Source organism: Aspergillus ruber (assembly GCF_000600275.1).
Source record: "Aspergillus ruber CBS 135680 unplaced genomic scaffold scaffold00001, whole genome shotgun sequence".
In the NCBI taxonomy this organism is placed as follows: domain Eukaryota; kingdom Fungi; phylum Ascomycota; class Eurotiomycetes; order Eurotiales; family Aspergillaceae; genus Aspergillus; species Aspergillus ruber.
In genome coordinates, this window is record NW_024467297.1 from 457,078 (window position 1) to 475,989 (window position 18,912).

The following is an 18,912-nucleotide window of genomic DNA, read 5'->3' on the forward strand; positions in this document are numbered from 1 at the left end:
AAAAAAGAGAAAGAGAAAGAGAAAGAAAGAGGATAGGCGTCAAGACGGCTTGATGCTAAATCGATTTTCGTCTGCCGGATCCAATCTTCTTTTCCCACTCAGGTTGCTTTCGCTCAGATCGCACCAAGCCGGCTCCAGTATAGGGTGGGGAGAGAGAGAGGGGCACAAATGAAGAGGCAGGATAGTGGGCTAGTATGGAGTACGGAGTACGGAGTAGTAATAATAATAAAAAATGGTCTCCTCGTCGTCGTCGTCGACGTTATTAGAAGGAAAAAGGAAATGGAAGGATACGATAATGGAGGTGGATGTCGCGACTTGGTATGTATGGTATGGTCACGACGCGTCCACGTCACGCGTCACTCTGGAGGGGTAAATGTCCGTCAACGCGTCGGTATCATGTTATTATTGACTAAGGGAGCCGCTGGAATAGCCGCCTGTGACAATACCATACAGGACAATCACGGTTTGTCTCAGCCGCCCCGGTCTTTCCGGATATACTTTTTCTTTTTTTTAATTTAATAGGCTTAGGTTAGTATTCTTCAGGCACTAGTAGTCTGTGGCCTGTATGTACGGAGTACGGACTACGGGATAATACAGTATGCACTTCTCTCCCTTGCTCAAACTGTTTTACTGTGAACCAATAAATAAAATATCAATGTATTAATCTTTGATGGGTTCGATGGCTGAGATCCACTTCTGATCCATGGATGAGGTAGGCATACTTTATTGTCTTTAGTTATGTTAAAAGGAACGTCCTCTACTGTGTACTGTACTATAGTACAGGGAGTACAGTACAGAGTAGAGAGTGTGGGTATCTGTATGTAGGACTGTACCTGCATATCCCGGGAACCAATTCAACCTTACTCCGTACAGTAAGTAGCCTGTGGATTAGTACACAAAATACTCCCGTGCTAGTAGTACTCTAGTATCAACTCAAACAAAGGGTTGGTTGAAACAGTCAGACTCGGGTCGATCCAGCCACAAGCAATGACAAAGAATGTGGTCTGCACCTCTCGCCCCATGCCCGCTACGGAGTACATCATGAGTAATGCTGTGAGTTATGCAGTGGCAATTTCACGTATGCCCTGGAATGGCTCCATATGGAAGGATCTTCTAGGGAATGAGAAGGGTGGTTTGTTTCAGTGTTCAAGTCTATTCGGTACTTTGTACCAAGAAAGGGAGTAACTAGTATATGTATCACCAATGGACCTCAATTCTCTCTTTGTCTATGTGCGCCGTATATGCTCTATATATCTCTCTTTTCTCTCTCTCTCTCTCCTTGAATCTTTATAACGTAGTTCCGTCTTAACGTCTGCCAGTCAAGAGCGTTGATCGCCGGGCATCTTCTATAATTCTCGCCAACATAACCTTGCGTGCCAAAAACAAATATAATTAACAGAAGATGATTCAGAAGAGTGTACACCAAAACACCACCCAAGAAAAGGAGAAACGAGGAAAGGGGATGTCAATAAAGAAAAATCCCATCCGGGATATCCAGGAAAAAGAAATAGGAAACCGAATGGGGGATCAGGAATGGCATGAAAGGACACCAAAATAGACGGACGAAAAAAGGCCAACACTCAGAGAGAGGGCATTGAATCTATTAGATCGTCACCCTTTCACAAAGACGAGTGATACTTTCCTCCCTCTTTCCTTTTTGTTTCTCCTTCCCTGACGAAGCAAAGGCTGATAGATATCCCAGCATATGTATCGAATGCAACAAACAAGATGGTAATAAGAAAGAAAAGGAAGAAGCGAGTTAATTTTAATCCAAGAATGTGAACATGGATGTGTGGATAATGTTCAGAGCACGGTCAGCATCTCTCTCTTCAATAACACACGAGATGTTGATCTCGCTTGCACCTGAAAGAAAGATCAATTAGCTCTTGACTCTTAAGTGTTGAGAGGTGGATGAAAGGATTGAGTTACCTTGTGAGATCATCTCTATATTAACATTATTATCCCCAAGAGTCGTAAACATACGTCCGGCAACCCCGATCATATTCTTCATTTGTTTCCCGACAAGGCTGAGGATTGCCATTTCCGGGATAATATCGACCGTTCCATATTTCTGCAAGTCACCCAGCGCCCCTTTCAGATCTTCATCAATGATTTGAAACTCATCTCTACCCACCCCATTTAAAAGCGGCATCTCGGAATGGAGAGCCATCGACACGTGGACCTCGCTAGTCGAAATCAAGTCGATGGAGAGCCGCCAGCGGTCAAGCACAGAGAAGATACCAGCGAAAAACCCATGCGACAATGACCGCTTGTTCGAATGTACGTTAATCACAAGGATCTTATGCTTAATGGTCACGGCAGTTGGCCGCTTCGGGCGCTGCATCAAAGTAGGGCTTCGTGTACGGAACAGTCGCGGGTCATGTCCAGGAGTCGTCCGTTCGAGTTCGGCGGGCGAATCGGGGAAGATAACGGTGCCATTGCCTTTCGGATTCATGACGTTCTTGATGCGAATGGGGATCTTCGCACGAATAACCTGCTCCATGGTGAAAGGGTGGATCACTTCCGAGCCGTAAAATGTCAGTTCAGCTGCTTCGGCAGGCGTGATCGCCGACAGAAGGCGAGCAGTAGGCACTTTTCGAGGGTCTGCGGTGAAGATGCCATCGACCTCCTTCCATACCTGCAACTCTTTCGCCTGGGTTCCAACAGCAACCAAAGCAGCACAAAGATCCGTATAACCACGACCAATCTGGTCAAGGAGACCTCCGGGAACGGTTCCAAAGAACCCTGTGATCACCGGTACTTTTCCTTCGCAATCCCTGATCTTCTGTCCGAATATAGTAGCGAGCTTGTTGTAAAACTGTTGATCGAGCCCCTGGCTTCCGATAGGAAAATCAATAACGTCAGCAAGGTCTACATATTGTGAGTCGACCCCACGATCTTGAAGAAAAGCTGCCATAAGTCGGCAACTCAGTTTCTCTCCCGTGCTGATCACCTTGTCCACACAGCGAGGACTGATTTCCCCCAGAGTCTGGGCAGCCTCTAGAAACTTGAGATCCCGTTCGCATTCGCCGTTTATATCTCCGATCACTTTCGATTTAATTTCGGGGTCCTTCAGTTGCTCTTCAGCCACCTGGACATGTTCCAGTCGAACAGCGTCGACGAAAGAGATATAATTTTGCGATTGAGCATTTTCTGCGTCCCGCGCGGCCCGTAGCAAACTGCCAAACAGTATCGCATATCAGTACAGAGTTTTTTTTTTTTTTCTAACAATTGTAATAGTGCATTGAGCCGACATGTATGGATATGACTCACCGGTTAGTAGTGCCCTCGGCTTTAGTAGAACTGCTTCTTGCAGAGCAGACCACGGCCACGTTGTGTTCTGAAAGGCTTGGTCTAGATTGGAGAGCATTCTGTTAGCAGATTGGCCATGGTAGTTCAGAAAGAAAGGAGGACAAAAGGAAAGGGTTGTAAGCATACAATACAACTTGATCAATAATGTTGAGCGCGAATTTTCCGACACTCGTGCCTCCGAATTTCTGCACCACCCAGTTGCTCCTGGCCCTCACTGGGCTACCATTGGCCATGGACAGGGGGTCCGAGTTGGACAGGAGTTGGTTTTCCATGCTGGTCAATTCTGAAATGGAAGGTTGAGAAGCATGTAATCAAGTAGTATAAAGCCTTGGAGAGCATGGACCAGCGGGGCAATCTTTTTTTTATGTCTCGGCGGGATTGCGAAAACGGAGAATACCCGGCGATAACATCGGAGGTCACTCAATCCCGGTTGCCAGAACGGATCGTCTAATCAAATAGACATGGCTATTTTTTTAAAAAAAAAAAAGTAATGTAGAAAGTAATCAATTCGCGGATGAATATTGCTACAAACACGTCCTTTTATATCGACTGCAAAAGAGCCACAGTGGTCTTTTTATCTCTAAACATGTGGAATGCTTAACGGGGTGAGTCATGTTGCTATCTTAAGCTGAACTTCTTTGTTAACAAGGCTGCAAGTAGCATGGAATTCATCAGCTGTTCAGATCTTTTGAAAGCCAAGAAAACCCTCGCGTCGAGCGTTGAGTGAGTAACTTCTGGATTTTGCTAATGCTTTCGAACAAGATGCAAACCCCAGCTCCAGCCACATGCGAGTAAAGAAGGGCTCGGGTGTCTATATTGCTACAATGAAATCGCATGTGCGTGCTATGCTCTCAAAACCATCAATTTCAGCCTGAAAATAAAAACGAAACCCAACAAACAGGAGATTATCCGTCGTTTGCGAAGAATCATACAGGGAGTCCCCAGGCGCCTATTACTTTCGGTGAACTTTTTCTCTCAATTCAAGATTCCCTCCTGCTGCTGCAGCATGCACCATTTGCACCATTTGGGAACCCACTTTCGCTTTTTGATACGGTGTAGTTGCTGTGCCCCATCTATGAACACCCTACGCGTCTCACAACGGGACAAGGCGATGTCTGTCCAGGAAATGCTGTTTTCAACGTACTTGTTTGCAGCGATCAGACTGCGTTGCATCGCGTTCACAGACCTTTTCGCCATGGCATTTTTGCTTTTGTATACGGCTGAGGAAATGGTCCGATTAACAGCAGAAGGTATGTTATGGCGCACCTAAGACCACGTATAACACGACCTACGCAAAACGCTAGTTGTTAACCCCACAGCCGTATCGCTCTTACCAAGGAATCACAGCAGGGACGCGATGTGACGGTTTGGAAAGACGCAATGGCGTCATTGAGCAACAAGGAAAACATTAACCTCTTTATAACGGCGAAGAGGACGAGAACCACTCCATTGATTCTTTGGAAAAGGATAACAAGGAAGCCAAGGAGAGACTTTTACGTTATAAGGGGACGTTACAACATGGAGGCAAGTGTTGAAGGAGTCTGGGTCTTCCACGCACGCATATACAGCAGGGTAGTGGAGGTATCTTTGGACATGCAGATACCTCTTGACTGACAACAAACCTGCGCATCAGGTCCCGCTTTATATGAGGACGAATAACGAGGGACAGCATTTCTTTTTGTTGATTCATGGTATCCTGAGACCTTGCACTGAGCGAGCTCATTGTGATTCCCATGCAAGGCTTATGGTCATATAAGAAAGGGTCAAGGCTCGTCATAAATTCCATCAAGCATAAGGTAAACTTGTGGCTGTAGGGGAAACTCATCGGTTTTTGTCGGTCGAGAAGCTTCACTACTTACGCTTAGCGACACTCGGCGACAATTTCGATGCAGTAGATTCTTGGTACCGTTGCTTACATTGACAAATATTAATATACATAGTAATCTGCTGTCTCATTTCCGTATCATGGTCTTTGATATTTTTGGTGAACTTAATATCAAAAGTTTCATTCCGGGCTCGTCGGATTTGACTCTGTGATGTCCAAGTGCCTTAATATAGCTTCTTTTCTGGCTGCCAGAATTGTCGTAGATGAGTGCATCGACTTCTTCAAACGAACAAGAATTTGGTGTTGAAGTTTTTGACTGTATTTGTAATGAATGGCCGGGAATCATTGAGCGGGGCAAATACTCCGTACAGACCGAATCGACTAGGAGTAAAGTGAGGGACAGTCCCTCTGCCATCAAATGGAAAGCATACTAGATATTGGAGGAATTGGGGATGTCATGTTTGAAAAGCACACACGTAAAGCGACAATAGTAGTAAAAACCACTGTACCATATCCAGTAATCCAGTGTCGCCCGTACATCTCTCCCCCAAAAATCCTGGGTCACTGGATTAAATACATTCCGACATATTCCATACAGCAGTTTTGCTTTGATAGGCGCCTTTTTCTTGAAGGATATCTGCTTACTCAAAGCCGAATAAAGATAATAAAATACTGCTGCAAACCCCCGCGATATACCGGGCATTCGTTAGAAAAACGCATTGTACATACGCTCATGGACCATCAAAATGTGGATACTCCATCTTGTCCATTCTGTCCCTTTTCTGATACGGACGCCCGGTTTGTTATGGAGCATATTGAATTTTGTCACCCTGAAAATGGCACTGAGCATGGTCAATTCACCATGCAACCACAAGAAGCAACGTCCGAATACCAGCGACCTTCAGTCTGGGATGGAACGGAATATCAAGCGGATAAATATGTCGACTGCCCGAATAGCTGTGGGGAAGTAGTTGCGAATACTGAACTATCCACTCACTTGGACCTGCATTTTGCAGAAGAAGTCGCCCATGAAGATCCAACATCGTCGCAATTAGGGGCATTCGCGGAAGAATCGAATGGCCACCGGTTTGATAGATTCGATGATGATCACGATGTCCAAGACAAGTATGTATTGCGGACGGAAGCAGGCAAAGCGCATAATTCTCGTTCGAAAACTGCATACCATGAGACCACATCGGCCGAAGGCGTGAAAAAGCTTGGGGTGAGATTCTATTTTATATGCTTTTACATTTATTCAGAAACCATATTTTGCTTACCATAAAATAGCGGACAGAATTAGGGCCTCATGCCAACGAAAAGCGCATGCCATCTTGGTTGTTGAAAATACTGGAAAAAAGCCCAAACATGACGCAGTCAAACAAGATATCTTCCGATGGCACACTTTTAAAACATGTGACAGTCGAGAACGAGGCCAGCCATGTCATTCCAGTGCTATCCAAGCTATGCGAGCAAGACACGTCTGTTCAGCGTGCTTTTCTCTGTAGCCCTGAAGTCCGTCATATTTTCAAGATGCCACGGGAGGGCGGATTCTGCGGCTACAGGAACATACAAATGCTCATCTCTTATATTCAAGAAACTAAGACCCCAGGGCATGAGCATTTTCAAAGAGGGTTGCCGACAATCCTGGAGTTACAAGGCATGATCGAAAATGCATGGGACATGGGGTTCAACAGCATCGGGAGGATTGAGACCGGCGGCATCCGTGGAACTAGGAAATATATAGGGACTCCTGAGGTGAGACCCGTCATTCTCAATGACCATTGGCATGCTTTTCTAATCGTTTGTAGGCTCAAGCCCTCTTTTCAAGCCTTGGGATACAGTGAGTGCTCCTTCTACGAACCATACATGGTATACGGGCCTAACGAAAAGCAGGTGTGAAGCCAATAGTCTCGCAGAGAAGAAAGAAATGCGTGCTCACGATGCTCTGTACATGGACGTTGCTGCGTATTTTCGACAGGCATGTTCGTTAGACGGGAATGATAAAGTTATAGTCACAGAACTGGCCCCTATCTACTTCCAACATCAAGGTAAAGCTTCTGTTTTCTCTTTACTCTGGCCCTGTACGATTGTACAAACTTAGTCGGATGGCGTGATCTAATGCTGGGATAACTAGGGCACTCGCTAACCATTATTGGGTTCGAAATTCGAGATAACGGAAGCGCAAACTTATTGGTTTTTGACCCCATGTTCAAGACTTCTCAAGCGGTCAAACGCCTCATAGGAACGAGTGCAAAAGTTCCTGACCCTGCGCGACTTCTAAAGGCATACCGACGTGGTTCAGCTTACTTGCAAAAGTATAAACTCTTTGAGATATTGAAGTAAGTTCTTCTACTTTGGTATAAGGGCTTTACTAACCCATCCAGGCTGCCTGTGCTTGCATTTTGCGTTAACTCTGCGAACGATAATTAGTACATAGACTACACATTGCATAAGTTAGAAGGTTGTTTCTTCTTCCTTTCCTTTTTTCTTACTTTTTCTTTTATGTTACGCCAGTCTGTTCACAAACAAAAATTACATGTCCCTGTCCCATGTCTTTCAAAATCACAAGAAAGATACCCAAATGTAGATCTCAAATACATTGGGTTGAGCTCTAAGGCAAAAAAAAGTGATAAGCGATAAGCGGTCCGAATTTATCCAGGAATCTGCCCCGCGGAAATTTTCCCTCGTTATCTCCGGAGCGTCGCAAAACAATATTCAATTGAGAATCCGCCCGAATCGGTGTCCTTGCTGCTGGGGACATAATGCGGGAGTCGCCGAATGTTATTATAACTGGCACTCCTGGAGTGGGGAAAACTGTACACTGCGAACAACTGGCACAAGATACCGGGTTACGGCACCTATCCGTTAACAAGATCGCAAAGGAGCGGAATTGTTTTGAGAATTACGATCAAGAATTGGAAACATGGGTTGTGGATGAGGATAAAGTATGATTTTCCTCTTAAAGATGTCATTGTTTTTCAACTAACCCCTATCCCTTTTCTTGCAGCTCCTAGATGCAATTGAAGATGAAGTGCTTCAGGGTGGTTACTTGATTGATTGGCACGCATGCGATTTATTTCCCAGATCCTGGATAGACCTAGTCGTTGTCTTGAGATGCCCGTCTACATCAACACATTACGATCGTCTTTCAACAAGGTAATTTATATAAACTATATAGGCAGTCATTTCGTTATCTCCTTCTGCCTTCGATCTTCAGTGTCTCACCCTTTCCCTTTCTTCTCCGGCACTCTTTCCCTACTTGAATTATTTACGAGCTAGTTGGCTAAGATAAGCGTCATCACAGGGGTTATCCTGAGTCGAAGTTACAAGAAAACCTAGACTCTGAAATTTTCGGCGTGCTACTGGAAGAAGCCCATGAATCTTTCGATGAAGAAATAGTGGTTGAACTGAACAGCGAAAAGGATGGCGATGTAGAAAACAATTGCGCCAGAATCTCAACTTGGATGGAGTCGTGGAAACGCACACAGGCCGAGAATCAGGACTGAGCAAATGTGGATATGTGATACCTATATATTACGTCCCCGTCTCAGGATCAAAATCTTAGGGTTGTTCCTCAGCTAGCCAATGCTGCAGCTTCACCAGGGCCTTGTACCGGTGGGAAACTTGGTTCTATTCCAGATTGTTAACAAACGACAGCGGAGGGACGAGGATAAGAAGCTCTCCATGTCTTACCTTTGCTTCCTTGTCCATTTCGGCGTACGTGGCCCCTTGGTACTCAAAGATTGGATCCCATCCTGCGGATCGTACATGGGTAAGCATTTGGACTGGTCCCATAGTAGATATAGATATGCCTCACGTACCAAAATTCGTTGGACCTCTTGGTCTCACAATGGCACCCTTGGGATTTGATGTTAGATCTTGAGTAATATATCTCGACTCGTTATACCCCTTACCTCGGTTCTTCCCTGGAATAAAATGGGTTCGGCTCCAGGACCACGGCAGAAGGCAAATGTACACACGGCTTCGGCCGTTTTATCCTCGAAGGAATCAATTATCCTGTTCAACCCTTCATGGCCCAAGGCATCAAGGAACGATTTGCTTTGAACATAATTAATTACATATACTGGTATTTGAGGGTAAGAACAAACGACCTACATGTATGGACCAGGAAGGCCTTTCAATGCATGAAATTCAAGAGCCGTATCCTCCGTCAAGACAGGACCTCCGACCTGCTCCGATCATAAGCCAGTGGTATTGACACATGATATGCAGAAAACAGAGCCATAGATTTCAATAAGTCTGCTGCTTACCACTTCTGCTGCACGTCTGCACTTTTCCTTGGCTATCTCCTCGATTGTTCCTTGGATCTCGGGCACATCGACAGATTGGTTTTCAACATTGATGACGCTTCCAAGTATCGCCCTCACCTCTGCCAGTTTGTTTTTATTTCCGGTGATAAAATTCAACTTATTCAAAGAGGCCATGATGCCACTCACAATGGATTGCCAGGTAGAAAAACCAGTGCGGTGAGAGTAAAAACGAAATGCGGTTGTGCAAGGGTAGAGCGAGCCGGCAAGGAATGGCAGGTTGTTGTTTTTGCCTTCTTCTCCACTAAGACGCCGCCGCCTGGAGATTTTAGTACGGAACATTCTTTGCTGTAGTGTTAAAAATCATCGACATGATAGTAAGCCCGAGTGTCATACTATAACTAATTACGGTCCAGGTGATCGTTTCTTGAATGGCTCTAAGATCCTCTTTCGTAGATGCTAAGATATTCTTCACTATATATTGTAGATTGCAACCATATATCATGTCACATTTCAAAAAATGGAAAGAAGGATGATAGTATCCAATTCCACATTCCACAGATGCAAAACTCGTATCATGGTCCATCCACGTTTGAGACAAAATAGCAAAACACTCTCCTACTATACACTATCCATCAATCGGCGTAGCGGCGCCATTCTCTGCCATCTCGAGCTTCTCTTGCTGGGCCATTGCTTGAGCCGAGACAATTTCAGCAAGACGCTTCAATCGCGGCGTTTGAAGCCCTTTTGTAGATGTTAGCAACCAGAGCAGTTTCCACGGCTTCAGATGCCACTCACAAGACGGCGTATAGGTTTCCAAGGCCGTAATAACACGTGGTTCGGCAATTTCGTATGGCCCGCTATCTTCCATATCAACGGGTGTCAAAAGCAATACGTCGCTCTTTTCTGTGACCCGAGAAGCAACGGCCTTCATGATCTCGCCGTTTATTGGCTGCTCATAATCCGCGACAAGGTACTGGTTCAACAGTTTCTGGATTTGGTTCGGAGAGAGCCTGAATTTTCGTTAGTCCATGGTCAAACATCATGAATTGACTTTATTCGAGGCGCGTCATACATCCAACAGATATCTTGAATTATTTCGATGTCATTAAGGGTCGCCTTCTTCAACTGAAGGAGCTTGGTTGCTTGCTGTGCCGGAGTCAGCATTGACTGTAATACGCTGCATATGTTCTTGGAGACTTCTTTACCATGAGATGTTCGAGCTGCAGAGTGCCTTCTGGCATGTCGTGGCTTTTGCACCATTCTTCAATCCGCGTAATGTTGTAGTTGATTTGAAGGCCGCGCTTCCAAGACAAGAAGTTTCGTCGCATTAGCAGATCGTTGAAAGCCGTAACACCGACTAATCGGAGAAGCTCTGTAACTGTTTGTGTGATGATGGAGTCCTCCAGATAGAAGGCTCTCATTGCCTTGTAAGCGTTATTCAGAAGGCTAAGAAGGTTGTCCATGCTATAAGCCGGGTTATTGTTAGAAGGAAGAAGTTTCCCAAGGAATCGATTCGTTTCGCTCGTGACAAATCCAGGAAGAGACTGCGATTCGATAATGGCAGGGACTATCATCTTGTAAAGTTTCTTTTTCAAGACTTTCATCCATGTGTGGTAAATGTTGAACTCCAAGCTCTCCAAGTCGTGTTTGACGATTTCCAAAAGGCGATCATATTCGTAATTATCCGTCTTTTGCGCTTCGTACCAGTCTTCAGCAAGGAATACGAAGGAGAGCATTTCGTGTACATTAGAAAGCCAAAACGCTCCCGGGTTGATAGCATCGTCACCATCATGCTGCATGACCTCTTGCTGAATAGATTGCATGACATTAGCCAGGAAGCGTTCGGACTCCTTGACAAAGCCGTTATTCCACATTTCTGAAGTGACAAGATTAATGAGATAAGCGGGGAAGAGGACCTCTTTCTCAGTCGGTGGCGGAGTAGAGCTGGGCAGCGGAATTTTAAGATTGCGAATCAGGCCCATCGTAACCTCCTCGTTGAGTTCGTCCTCTTCCGACAACAGATTTTCGAGTTCCACCTCAACGGTATCCAAGCCTGGTGAAAATGAGGAGCCTGCCAGATTTTGTCGTCCAACAGAGGAAGTTGGGATTGCCATAGACACGGGCCGGGGATTATATGCCCCGCTAAAGCGATCAGTATCAATTCTTTCCGCACCAGCACTGCGCCGCTTGGGTTTGGGCTTCTTGGAGGAAACCAAGTTTATTAAGCCGCTGGCAGGCGGCTGAATAGGGCCTCCATTCAGTGGGTCTGCGTTGCCCCCATTCATGGGTACATTCCGCTTCGCAAGCTCCAGCTGCTCTTCGAGGTCGGCAACCTGTTGGCGGAGGGTAGCTTTGTCATTTTCGTGCTCCGCGTCAAGCTTTTGAAGCCGTTCTAACTCGAGATTAGCGGACTGGATGGACTCTCTTGACGCTTTCTCCTCTTCTTGTAGGCGTTTGATGTTCGCCTGCGCCTCGTTGTGATTTTGTTGCAATTTGTTCATCTCCTCCTCAAGCGCAGTAAGCCGAGCAGTGGCAATACCGGCTTGATTAGCTTCGGCCTGCAGCTCACGAGAACGTGCTTCCAACGCATTATGGCGGCTTCTCCAAGATTTAACTTGGGTGTCGTAATTTTCTAGTTGCGAATTCAATGTTTTGTTTTCCCGTTTCAATGATTCAAGATACTGAGTCAACTCCACCACCTTGTTTTCCAAGTTGTAGGAGATCTGCTTCAAATCTCTTGCATCCTCACGTAGCTTCTTGTACTGGCTTCTAGCTTGTTTTCCTCTCCAGAGATTCTGAACCATCACAACTTTTCGACGATATTGTCGCCAGTCACGCAATTGACACCACGATCGGAATGCTCGCTGAATGGTCTTCGCCGCATTGCCAAGTATCGTGTTCATTATGTTCCGGCGACGGAGGAAACCCTTAGCAACCGACTGGAAGAGTATAAAGTCCCCACGAATCTGGTTATAGTGCTTTCTCTCCTTCTGACCCCTCCACACTCTTTGAATCGTTGTTGCGGCCTGGTCTTGTCGCACTTCATTCGCGCGTTGTCTTGCCAAGAACCCCCTTATCAAAGCCTGCGTAGTGAGAATGGAATCACGCGCATGAAGGTATCGACGTCGATAATACTTGCATCGCAAATTCTTTTGAATCATGATTGCACACTCATTCAATCTTGAGGTACGAAGATTCTCAAGGAAAGCGAGCATTCCTGCCCTGAAAAATATCTTCGTCAAACCGAGCTGGTACTTATCCTGCTTCTGCTGAGTACCATCCCCTAGAGCCTTCTGCAAAATGGCATGGCACATCTCCTTGATCTCAGAGGTCCATTGAGAGGAGTGGCACAACATGTAGTAGCGAATGGCGAATTCTTCATACGTCCAGCGAGTTGGATAGCCAGCGGTGCTTATCCGAACTGTCTCAAGAACACCACAAGCTCTCAGCTGACTGAGCACCATGGGTCCTTGGAATTGCCAGGGCTCTTTCGCCTCGTTGGGTTTAATGCAGCGTATATAATGCACATCGGTGGAATTAATTGTGTTCATGAGTTCGATCAACGAAGACTTGAAAATCCCACCCAGCGTAGGCTTGCGGTTAACAGCGACACCGATCCGGCGCCCTGGGGCTGCAACTGGTTTGGACGAGGAGATTGAGGCCGAATCTTTTTCGCGAACAACAGCGGCCGTATCCAAGATCTCCTTCACAAACTCATTCGAGGAGTTGCGTAGAATCTCCATGTGCTCATCTGGAACAGTGTCCCTGTTCTTTTCAATGAAACCATCAGACTCGTAGGTGACATCAACAGCATAATGGCAAATAGTGAAGGCTGATTTTCCGAAACGAGGTTTCTTGTAGAATTTCTGCTTGTCGGCGGCGAAATTGTGATGAAGCTTCGTCACAAACTGTTCATCAGAACCCATAGGCAACCTTGACTCTTCGTCTAGCAGGGATAGAATTCCAAGCTTCGCTTCGATAAGATCGATGCATGGTTGATTGTCCGAGAAGTCAATGAAAGTCCAATCGATTTGCTCCCGCACGTATTCTTCTTGTTCGAGTTTGAAAACATGCTGGTTGAATTCCTGCTGTAGTTTCTCGTTGGCGTAATTGATGCAGAATTGCTCAAAAGAATTCTTGGCAAAATGCTCAAACCCGTAGATATCTAGCACGCCAATGAAGCATTTCACTCTGTCCAGGACCTCATCTCTTGCTAGGCCATGATTGATTTTATTCACGAGCCAGTCGAACAGGCTGGAGTAAATAAACTTAGCAACTGAATCCCGAACGACTATGGCTTGTTGCTGTGTCAAGTTTGATGTGATTTTCTCTCCTCTGGTGATAAGCTGTTTCTTGACGATCCACCTTGCAAATTCATTGGCATCAATCCCAAACAGTTCGCAAGCGCGAACAAGAGATGGTTCCTCTGAGGACAAGGAGGACTCGGTTCGTGTAGCTGCAATCTTGACATTTCCAAGATGCAGCAAAGCTGCAAGGATACGGAAGATTTCCGCTTGTGTCTGTTCCGGTACACCAATTGTGGACAACGACTTCCTTGTTGCGTTTAATTCAGCCTTATCGTCGACGCCATCTATTGTTGATGTACCACCTTGGTTGAGATAGTCGAAATCTTCAACTGACATTAGGCCAAGTTCTTGTTTCTCAGAGTCCGATGCACCAGCCACGAGCTGGTAAAAAATATGGTAGTTGCGCTCTTTCAGGGGCTGAAACACTAATCTCGATCTTTCCAGGAGATACGTTCTAATCTTCGCGCCGATGATGTTCGTATTCTGGTCAAACATTATTTCAATATATTTGCCGAATCGTGAAGAATTGTCATTCCGAGTTGTCTTGGCGTTTCCGAAGGCTTCCATCACTGGATTAGTCGCCAATATCTGCTCTTCAGTTTCACTGATCGCATCTGCTCTGCTCGTGGTGTATTTTCCAGGCTGATCTGAGGACTCGCGAGTCGCAAAATAACGCATAATGTACTTGGCGCTAACTGTCTTGCCGGCACCTGATTCACCGGAGACCACGATCGTCTGATTCTGCCCATCCCGAAGCATATCTCTGGAGAAATGAAACATTAGTCCGTGTGGCTCTGAAGAGCAGTGAGCGTGTACTTACGCAAATGCCTCCTCCGCAATAGCGAACAGATGCGGTGCCTGTGAAGCTCGATTCTTCCCCGCGTACACCTGCACCATTTGCGGGACGTAGAGCGAGTCTACCCGAGCAAAGGGATTTGTTGCGATTAGTACAATCCCACTGTAGGTATATATCTCTTTTTGGGCATAGCGGAGTTTTATAGCCTGAAGGACTGTACGACCATTAGTTTTATTCTTTTATATATATATATAAATATATTCGGACCGGGCATACAAACCAGCTGGTTCATTCAGGTGAGATAAATTTGTAAGATCCTCACTAGCTTCAAGCATCGCAGGATTCATTAGCGGGGGCAACTTTGGGTTATTGTCCACCTGGAGCTCGGCTTGGGTTGTTTCGATTGTTTTTGTCTTGTCAAACGGATAATGGTCAGTTCATGAGAGGCGACGTTCGATGGTGGTGGTTTTGGAATTGATTATGACAATGATGGTGTTTGAGAGACAAACCTCTCCATTTTCCAACTCGAACACCAGCTGCACTTTCTCCCCATCAACCAACTTCTCCTTGACTTCGGATGCAACCCATCCTTCAGTCGGCTCGGGCTGCCAGGCCCTTGTTCCGACCTCGTAGTTGTGCGCCATCAAGATCGTGGAATATATGCACCTCTGATACCCTCAATTCAAACGAAGTCGAACCGGGGAGCCTATAATGATATCGGCATTTAAGAGACACAGCGGTTTCTCATATGTCGTAGCAGGGCGCAGCTTTGTCACGTATGTTGCATTCGCTCGCTTGCTCTTTAATGAAAAAAAAAAAAAAAAAAAAAAAAAAAAGCATGTGTTCAATATTGAATAGACTTGGGCGGGAGATATTGGACTGGCGAAGATCTGGCCATTAGTAGTATTACTTGGCTAGCGAGCCACAACCCCTGAAGAGCTGGGGAGCCGCGCCACTTGTCGGAACCAAAACCCCACCGTTGAGAATACTGCCAAGCGCTAAATAAATCGCATAGTGTATCAAATACTCAATACTTTAATCAGTTATAATCATTATTGCTACAGTTGCGCTGCAAATTCCTGGATCTGGCAATATATCAATGTATATCACAATACTATTTCTGTGGCATGATACTTGTGGCGAGAATAAAGTGATTATTATTGCTGTTTAGATGTACACAGTTGTAACAAACATATCATAAAGACAAGCGGTGAGGGATTTGGCCTGAGGCGGTAGGAGATGGTTGGATACTTCTGCATTAGGGAGAGTACAGAGTACTATTAGCTTAATTGCGCCATCAATCAGCCAGGTTGTCCTCCTGCACACCGTACTCTGTAAAGTACTAGCTGGCTTGGGCCTGAGCATCCTTAGGGGCTACTCTGTACTCTGATGTTTCACGTCTTCTTTGCTAGTATTATAAAATGTTTTATGTTTGATATTAATAATATAATAAAATTAGTTAGATAATAAGTGAAAACAAGCTTTGATTCCCTTTGATATTTTGCTATAGATCTGAAACCTATGTCTTTAATTCTCATTATTGTTTGTTACTGTCCAGTCTCATTTATTGTTGACCATGAGGGTTGGGGGTTAGTTATATATATATATATATATATATGGTTATCCATAACTTTCAGTTCAGTAAAAATTTTGGATGATGTTATTACTCCGTACAGTATGCATCTATGTTGCCATGTCGGTTTATTCACTTTCGGAATAATGCCCTTCCCCTCTCCATCCTGTCTTGCTTTTTCTTTTTTTTTTTTTGTTTTAACGGGTCTAAGCCCTAATTGCCCTCGAAAGCTCTGACATGGGATGGCAAATTGGACAGAATACCCCTTTAATACCAACCAGATTCTGGACATACCCAATATCTTGTTACTAAGACCATTGCAGCATATGTATACTATCTTGTCAAAACACCAAAGCAACTCTCCGACAGGCCAACATGGATTCGGCCCCTACCCGGACACAGCCTATCCCAGGGCCATGAAGACGTTTGTTCAATTAATATAACCCGGCGCCAAGCTAGATGAGTTGGGTAATTCAAGCACTCAATTGCCCGCGTATACATTATATCCTATGACAAAGTGCAGCCGCGGATGCACAGTGATGAATTAAGTTAAATGCCAACAGCAAAAACAAAGATGCCGTTTTCAATCACATGCCGAGTGAGAGCGCGGCCGATAGCTGTGCAGCAAGTCGGGTTTGAGTATGCCTATGGCGGATTTTCCTCCGACTACCTCAGTCGCATGTAGAAGCGGAGTATTCTAGTGTACGGGACTACATACTCGTATGGAAACCTGACCCATAAAGATACTACTGGTCTTGTTGTGATCCTATTTGTACCTGACATCATGGGAGCTACTAATCATCTGAAAAATTAAACGCAGAATGCTGAGTTTTTCCTCCATCCTGCTAATAACCGAGTTTCCATCATAAATCCATCAACCCGAAAACGAAGCATGCACTGCATGTAGTAGGCCCAAACCAGATAGATGGATAGAGAAAAAATATTAAGAGAAACAGCGGTAAATGAAAATATAACCGTGGACAGTTAGAAATACCTAATAGAAGAAAAATGGGGAGGGGGAACAGAAAGAAAAGAAAAAGTGCAACAGAAAAGCTCCCCACTAGGGACTGGACCCCAACAAGCTGTGAACGTACGGCCATAAATTGCGTTTCGTTGGGGTCATATAGCTAGACCAGGAATTTTCTACCAACACGCTCAGCTTTGTTTGCACTCAGCCGCCTCCTTCTTGGGCTTGGAAGCACCATCCTGACCCAAGTTAGCAATCATTGGTATTGAGGAACGAAGACCATAGTGGTGGTTTTGGGGATGATTTACCTCTTCATCGTCAGAATCCTCATCGATATCACGGTCAGACTTCCTATCATCATCTTCGTCGTCTTCATCATCCTCGTCTTCGTCGTCTTCATCCTCATCGTCAAAATCATCAGGCTCCATGTCATCACCCAATTCCTCAAATTGAAGAGCTTCGCCGGTGAACCAGTCGATCGCACGGGGGATTAGTTTCTCCTTGATATCCTCTCCAAGTTGGTAATCCAATTCAAGACGCTCTTCGATGTCAGTGGCAACAGTATCATCGTCATCCGTTGGCGGCTGCGGGGGGGAGAAGAAATTGAAGAACGATTCTGTGGGCACCGTAACCTTGACCACACGGGTTTGCTTCGTATCTTGAGGTAAGGAAATTAAATTAGCCTAAGCCCTCTTATTCCCTGATTCTCTTTGAACTTACTTTTGTTCCTCTGCTTTTTGCTTTCCACACGAACCGTAAGATCTTTGTCGGACTTCCAGTCGATCCTGGATCCCTCGGCATGATCATAGATAAAATCACCACCGTAACCACTCTCCTCCTTGTAATAATAGGTCTTCGAAATTGTTTTGTTCGTAAAAAATTCGTTTTCTGAGAATTCGAAGATGAGACGGAACCCTGGGCGGTCGAGGTACTCCATGCGGACATCAACGAGATGTTTCAAGGCTTCCTCATCCCGCTCGGTAATCATCTCGGCGAGTGAAATCTGATTTTTCATGGCAGACAGCCAAAATTCGGGAATGCCGGGAATTGCGGGCTCCTTCTCCTCTTCTTTCTTGGGCTCTTCTTCGCCTTCCTTCGCACCTACATCTTCCTCTTCTTCCTTTTTTCCTGCATCAACTTCATCGTCAGTCGGTTCCACAGCGCCGTTGACTATTGTGGCACGTCTCTGATAAAGAGGAGTGAATTTGGCGAAGTATTTCTTCTCGAGTTCCAAGACCTCCTCCTGGAACTGAGCCTCTAGCTTCGCGTGTTCTTTTTGAACACCCTTAAGGCCGGCCACGCGTCGACGGACAGATACAGGAAGCGACTCGATATAGCCAGACGAACGTCCAACAAGAGAACCAAGCTTTCCTTGGATCATGGATACGAGTCCAGGATTTCTTGCGAAGAGAGAAGCAGCCGTAGCATGGTCAAGGGATTCTAAAGCGACTTGGTCAGGAATAGAAAAAAGAAGCGGGGAGCGGATGGGGTAAATCGGGAATGAAGAAAGAGGGCGTAGAGTAAAACTTCAAAGGGAGGGGCGTGGGAGAAAAATTCTTTTTAATACCTTCTTTGATGCTGGCGACTCCAGGCTGTTGGGCATGAGAAGAGATAGGGGCGTTGTTTGCGGGTGTGTTTTGAGGCGTACTGTTGATGAGACAAGACGGTCAGTCAAGTATCGGGGGGAGGGGAATTGAAGAGAAGCGCATAGCAGTACTTACGGGGCGACTGGAAAGTCTGCCTTCTTGTTTCTGATGGGTTCGGACATAGCGATGGTTGGACCAACAGAAAAGAAGCAGAAAAGGATGGAGTCGAGGGGCTGTTGCGAGGAGAAGGAGATGATGAGAAAGAATTTGATACG

General features: G+C 45.5%; 7 protein-coding genes across 7 annotated transcripts; 3 read left to right on the forward strand and 4 right to left on the reverse strand.

The window, feature by feature from the left end:
- Positions 1 to 1,529: 1,529 nt before the first annotated feature.
- Positions 1,530 to 3,967, reverse strand: EURHEDRAFT_19354 (aspartate kinase). Its single transcript, XM_040777916.1, has 4 exons — positions 3,439 to 3,967; positions 3,274 to 3,354; positions 1,930 to 3,179; positions 1,530 to 1,863 (listed from the first exon to the last, which is right to left on the reverse strand). The coding sequence occupies exons 1-4, from the start codon at positions 3,582 to 3,584 to the stop codon at positions 1,766 to 1,768; spliced, it is 1,575 nt and encodes a 524-aa protein (XP_040643214.1). The 5' UTR covers positions 3,585 to 3,967; the 3' UTR covers positions 1,530 to 1,765.
- EURHEDRAFT_19559 (uncharacterized protein) lies at positions 3,814 to 4,696 on the forward strand. The gene is made up of 3 exons (XM_040777921.1): positions 3,814 to 3,917; positions 3,973 to 4,148; positions 4,214 to 4,696. Exons 2-3 carry the CDS (start codon positions 4,098 to 4,100, stop codon positions 4,580 to 4,582), a joined length of 420 nt encoding a protein of 139 aa, XP_040643215.1. The 5' UTR covers positions 3,814 to 3,917; positions 3,973 to 4,097; the 3' UTR covers positions 4,583 to 4,696.
- A 1,174-nt stretch (positions 4,697 to 5,870) lies between these two features.
- Positions 5,871 to 7,567, forward strand: EURHEDRAFT_398708 (C78 family peptidase; the record flags this gene model as incomplete). Its single annotated transcript, XM_040779865.1, has 6 exons — positions 5,871 to 6,359; positions 6,425 to 6,892; positions 6,946 to 6,977; positions 7,031 to 7,185; positions 7,272 to 7,476; positions 7,522 to 7,567. 6 exons carry the CDS (start codon positions 5,871 to 5,873, stop codon positions 7,565 to 7,567), a joined length of 1,395 nt encoding a protein of 464 aa, XP_040643216.1.
- Positions 7,568 to 7,827: 260 nt separating this feature from the next.
- On the forward strand, positions 7,828 to 8,705 carry EURHEDRAFT_19399 (nucleoside triphosphates FAP7). The gene is made up of 3 exons (XM_040777917.1): positions 7,828 to 8,082; positions 8,145 to 8,293; positions 8,442 to 8,705. Exons 1-3 carry the CDS (start codon positions 7,900 to 7,902, stop codon positions 8,641 to 8,643), a joined length of 534 nt encoding a protein of 177 aa, XP_040643217.1. The 5' UTR covers positions 7,828 to 7,899; the 3' UTR covers positions 8,644 to 8,705.
- On the reverse strand, positions 8,699 to 9,582 carry EURHEDRAFT_511751 (non-canonical purine NTP pyrophosphatase; the record flags this gene model as incomplete). Its single annotated transcript, XM_040785997.1, has 6 exons — positions 8,699 to 8,767; positions 8,831 to 8,892; positions 8,959 to 8,995; positions 9,052 to 9,196; positions 9,254 to 9,327; positions 9,409 to 9,582. The coding sequence occupies 6 exons, from the start codon at positions 9,580 to 9,582 to the stop codon at positions 8,699 to 8,701; spliced, it is 561 nt and encodes a 186-aa protein (XP_040643218.1).
- Positions 9,583 to 9,749: 167 nt separating this feature from the next.
- Positions 9,750 to 15,631, reverse strand: EURHEDRAFT_407501 (type V myosin). Its single transcript, XM_040780565.1, has 7 exons — positions 15,021 to 15,631; positions 14,792 to 14,924; positions 14,536 to 14,725; positions 10,614 to 14,478; positions 10,481 to 10,554; positions 10,204 to 10,418; positions 9,750 to 10,149 (listed from the first exon to the last, which is right to left on the reverse strand). Exons 1-7 carry the CDS (start codon positions 15,153 to 15,155, stop codon positions 10,034 to 10,036), a joined length of 4,728 nt encoding a protein of 1,575 aa, XP_040643219.1. The 5' UTR covers positions 15,156 to 15,631; the 3' UTR covers positions 9,750 to 10,033.
- Positions 15,632 to 16,785: 1,154 nt separating this feature from the next.
- nap1 (histone chaperone NAP1) lies at positions 16,786 to 18,912 on the reverse strand. Its single transcript, XM_040780566.1, has 5 exons — positions 18,773 to 18,912; positions 18,619 to 18,698; positions 17,772 to 18,491; positions 17,360 to 17,709; positions 16,786 to 17,290 (listed from the first exon to the last, which is right to left on the reverse strand). Exons 1-5 carry the CDS (start codon positions 18,817 to 18,819, stop codon positions 17,240 to 17,242), a joined length of 1,248 nt encoding a protein of 415 aa, XP_040643220.1. The 5' UTR covers positions 18,820 to 18,912; the 3' UTR covers positions 16,786 to 17,239.